Source organism: Chelonoidis abingdonii, chromosome 1 (genome assembly GCF_003597395.2).
Source record: "Chelonoidis abingdonii isolate Lonesome George chromosome 1, CheloAbing_2.0, whole genome shotgun sequence".
NCBI lineage: Eukaryota > Metazoa > Chordata > Testudines > Testudinidae > Chelonoidis > Chelonoidis abingdonii.
This window is the reverse complement of record NC_133769.1, coordinates 6,731,896-6,736,079: the sequence shown is the minus strand read 5'-3', so window position 1 is coordinate 6,736,079 and position 4,184 is coordinate 6,731,896. Positions and strand designations below refer to the sequence as shown.

Below are 4,184 nucleotides of genomic sequence, written 5' to 3'. Positions count from 1 at the left end.
ATGGGAAACCTAAAACCAAAAGAGGTTGTTCTAGGTCATAAAGCAAATCGATCTCAGAGCTGAAAATAGAACCTGGATCCTGTGCCCCCAATCCTGTGCTTTATCCATAGGCCATACAGCTGCTCATTCAGGAATAACTCCTTCCTCTCTGCAGTCAAGGTTTTGTAAGAGCAGATCCCAACCATCGCCACCAAGAGACAGTGTGCTTAACAGTCCAAAACACAATGTGCAGGTGACTGATTTGGAGTTTATGTCCTGAAGGATAGAAAAAGCCACATTTAAAATAGCGAAGGAGCAGACACACTAGGTAGAATACAGGGTTTTTTTCTAAAAAAAAAAAAAAAAGCTTGTACATCAGGACACAAAGTTCATACAGAGATTGCTGGAAAGTATATAGATAAAAATATCATAAGTAAAAACAACCCAGCAAGATCAAGGTGCTTGTTTTTTAAGGGATCAGCTGAAAAAATGCAGCAACACAAGATATTCACAACACTGATCAACTACTGGCCTACACTCATAAAAATACATTTATACATGGGGAAAAGACATCCAAGTATCTCACCATCCAGCAAGCTAAAAGGCTCTTGAAGCTGGTATCCATTTTAAACCTTTGTGTGATTACTGGCACTTATACTGTGATCCAGGGTGCCCTCTCCCTCCCCCTCAGTCTCTCTCTCTCTCTCTCTCTCTCTCACACACACACACACACACACACACACACACACACACACACACACGGCCCCGAGCCCAAGGCATTAGTTCTTTCACAAAACATTGGAGTAAGCTTTTATGTACAAGTCAATGTGAGACAGATGAGTTTTAGTGTTCTTTGTATCCAACTCTTCCCAGTCTTTTGGATTCTGATACACGGATTCTTTACGGATACAGCTCACATAATATTGCAAGATAAGTTCAAATGCTCAGTCCTTAAAAAACGTTTACTAGATTTAATGAGACTTAAACAGAGCTGCAAGTACCATAACCATGCCACTTAAAAAAACAATTAGTGGACAGATTTGGTGTTCAGTGGAAGTGAAAACACAGATGACTCTGGCTAGAACCAAGCAAGAAGAAAACAGCTTCCCCCAACTTTACACGCCCCTCACTACTGACCTATAACTCTCCTAATATATCAATCCTGGACCAAGCAAAGATGGCCACCTGATAGCATGGCAGTTTGATGAAGTGTCCACTTGGAGACCTTCACGCCAAATGTAAACTGGGGTTCATACATAGGTCTCCAGCTCTGGATGGCTAGTTGCATAAAGTTCTCTCTCCCGGCTCTCATGGGTTTAATGTATGAGTTTTGTCTAGGGGGAGGAATAAGAATTTCATATTCTTTTCTTGGTACTTTTCTCTGCATTCTAGTATGCAAAGGATTTCCCCTAAAACAAGTCCTTAATGAGTCAGAAGAGAACAGAGAAGCTGCTGCCTGTCCGGAGTCCCCAAATTACTTTGGATTGGGGAAACTGGAGGTGTATGAGCTGAGTAGATATTCTGCCACGAAGCACCAGAAAAGAAAAATATCCCAGCCCACAGTTCTTTTCCAAAGCTTGCTGCTCACAGCCGATGTCACATGATGCGCTCCATATTACAGCAGTAGAACAAGGAAGCCAGAAAAAGAAAACGGCTCAGCAGTGGTGGGTTTCAAGAGAGTGCAATTAATTGAACACTACCAAAAAAACCCCAAAAAACCAGGATTCCAGACCAATAAACAGAACTTGTGCAATCAAAACACACAGATGTGAATCTTTCAAAGGATTTATACGTAAAAAACAAAACAAAAAATAAACGTCAGTCACAATGAATGTGAAAAAACCATTCAAGGGGGCTTGTTTCCAGTTTGCTAGGAATGCTGCCATCTCCTCTCTACTCCCAGCCTCCAGCTGAAAACACGGCTGCTGGCATGGTGACAGCTTGACCTAGGTCCTTAAATCAGACTAGCTCTGCCAGATCCAGTACTCTGAACTTATCCAGGTTGTAGAAACAAGCCTTCACCACTCGTCCACCAAAGTATCTTCCATTCAGATCCACCACAGCTGGAATCCAAGCCAAAAACAGGTCATTAAACACCGAGTAAGATAAGCAATTCTCAAGCTAAAGACAGTCCTGCTTAAAAAAAACAAACAAACAAACAAACTATTTTTAAAAATCAACTTTTGAAAATTAGCAGGGAATTACAATGCAACTCTGACCTTTAATTGCTGATTCAACTCTCTCAAACTCCAAAAATATTCTCACTGCTTCATCATCAGGGGCACCAGGAATCTGACAAAAGAGATAGTTGATCAGAATGGTCAAAATACAGCTATGAATTGTTGGGCTTTATAGGAAAATCAGGTAGGATTTAAAAACACACAGCCACCAGGTGTGGTCCCATCGAGTTGCGTGTGGTGCTCAGTATAACCAAGGCTGAGTCCCACTTCTCTGTAGGAAAAGGCTGTTGATTGGAGCAGGTCTATAGCCATACACTGCTAGATGCCAAACTTTACAATAACATGATGTACAAGGCGTGGCTATCGCAGCAAGAACCGAACAGTCTCGAGAACGCCCAGCTCAGAGTTTTTGCCTACTTCCTGATCTGAAAAGTTAAGCATTTATAGATGTGGTGGAGAAAGAGGTAAATTAATTCCTACCTCAAAGATGACACATTTCCCAACCTTGCCATATTTTTCACATTCTTCCTTGGTTTCACCTTCTAGATCTTCATCAACCTCTCCAGCACCTACCATGTTCTGCAAGTAAAAGAAGGAAAACCAATTCAACAGATGGATGCTAAACAACGGTTGCATCTTGCCACCAGGGGGAGCATTACAGTGAAACTATAAATGAGTTATAAGTGTCAGTTCATCAAATCATAGGCCACTCATTCTAGAATCATATGGTGCTAGTCAACTCCCTGGTATTAACAGGCTATCCTTGAGTTATTGTTTCCTTTGTATGTCCCAAAATCATATTAACTGGTTAATACAGCACAGATCAGCTGTGTTATCACAAGTTATTGAACAAAACATTGTACTTTCAATGTACTTTGAAACGGCAAAAAAAATTTCTCTTCAGTCCCCACGCTAGACACATCAAGACTAATAATCACAGGTATTATGGCAACTATCAGGTGTTTTCCAACAACACAGCAGGACAAGAATGTGACCAGAGTGCACCATGTGTTGGGAAAAGTAGTTTGCATCTCATGGCACTTTTGTAACAGGTGGAAGGGGTTTGAGCACTAAAATTGAAACACACGGCATATATTACAAGATGTGAAGTTAAATGTCCCCCTGACTCACCCTCAGTAAGACCACTTTTGTTGGGCACTTTAGAATCTCTGTTAATGGATTCGAATCGGATTTCTTGGATGCATCGACTATAAAAAGAGTAAATAATGGTACATGTTAAAAATTTTTAAAACATGTTCATTGGGGGGCATACAGTGAACTGTTCCAATAGCTGCATTCAGTTACAAACCACTAAATGTAGTCTCTAAGTAACAGCCTTTCACTGAACCAAGTCACTTCATGGCTACTTGTAATTACTCAAACAATTGGCTCCATTTTTACAGGCTGTTCAGATCACTATGAAAGCACAAATACCAAGCTGAAATACAGGCAATATATTTGCCAATAATCCTCAGTGAATTTTAACAGATACCCGATCTTCTAAGGTTCACCAGACTTCAGATCAGGGGACTCTGCTCAGAAAGCATGATTTCAACCATGACTATAAAGCAGAGGTGGGCAAACTACCACCCGCGGGACCGTCTTGCCCGGCCCTTGAGCTCCCTGCCAGGGAGGCTAGCCCCTACCCTGCAGCCGTGCTGCCAGCGCTCTGGGCAGTAGGGCTGCAAGCTCCTGCTGAGCAGCTTGGCAGCATGGCCGGCTGGGCAGTGTGGCTGCCAGTCCTGCTGCTCTGAGCAGCATGTAAGGGGGTGGGAAGTTGGGGGGTTGGATAAGGAGCAGGGGGTTCCGGGGGCAGTCAGGGGACAGGGGGCGGTTGGATGGGGGGGCAATCAGGGGATGGAGAACAGTGGGGGTTAGATAGGTGTGAGGGTCCCAGGGGGCCTGTCAGAGGGCAGGGGTATGAATAGGGGCTGGGGCAGTCAGGGGACAGGGAGCGGGTCTGGATAGAGGGTGGGGTCCTGGGAGGGCGTGGGGTTCCTGGAGGGGGTGGTCAGGGGACAAGGA

General features: G+C 43.6%; 1 protein-coding gene across 1 annotated transcript in view; it reads right to left on the bottom strand.

The window, feature by feature from the left end:
• Positions 1-339: 339 nt before the first annotated feature.
• The window catches only part of RBM17 (RNA binding motif protein 17), a 22,380-nt gene continuing 18,535 nt past the window's right edge, over positions 340-4,184 (bottom strand). The window contains exons 9-12 of the mRNA XM_032773582.2: positions 3,291-3,367; positions 2,640-2,738; positions 2,199-2,271; positions 340-2,042 (exon numbers count right to left, since the gene is read on the bottom strand). Of these exons, the coding sequence (XP_032629473.1) occupies positions 1,939-2,042; positions 2,199-2,271; positions 2,640-2,738; positions 3,291-3,367 (353 nt within the window). The 3' untranslated portion in view covers positions 340-1,938. The remainder of the gene's footprint in view (positions 2,043-2,198; positions 2,272-2,639; positions 2,739-3,290; positions 3,368-4,184) is intronic.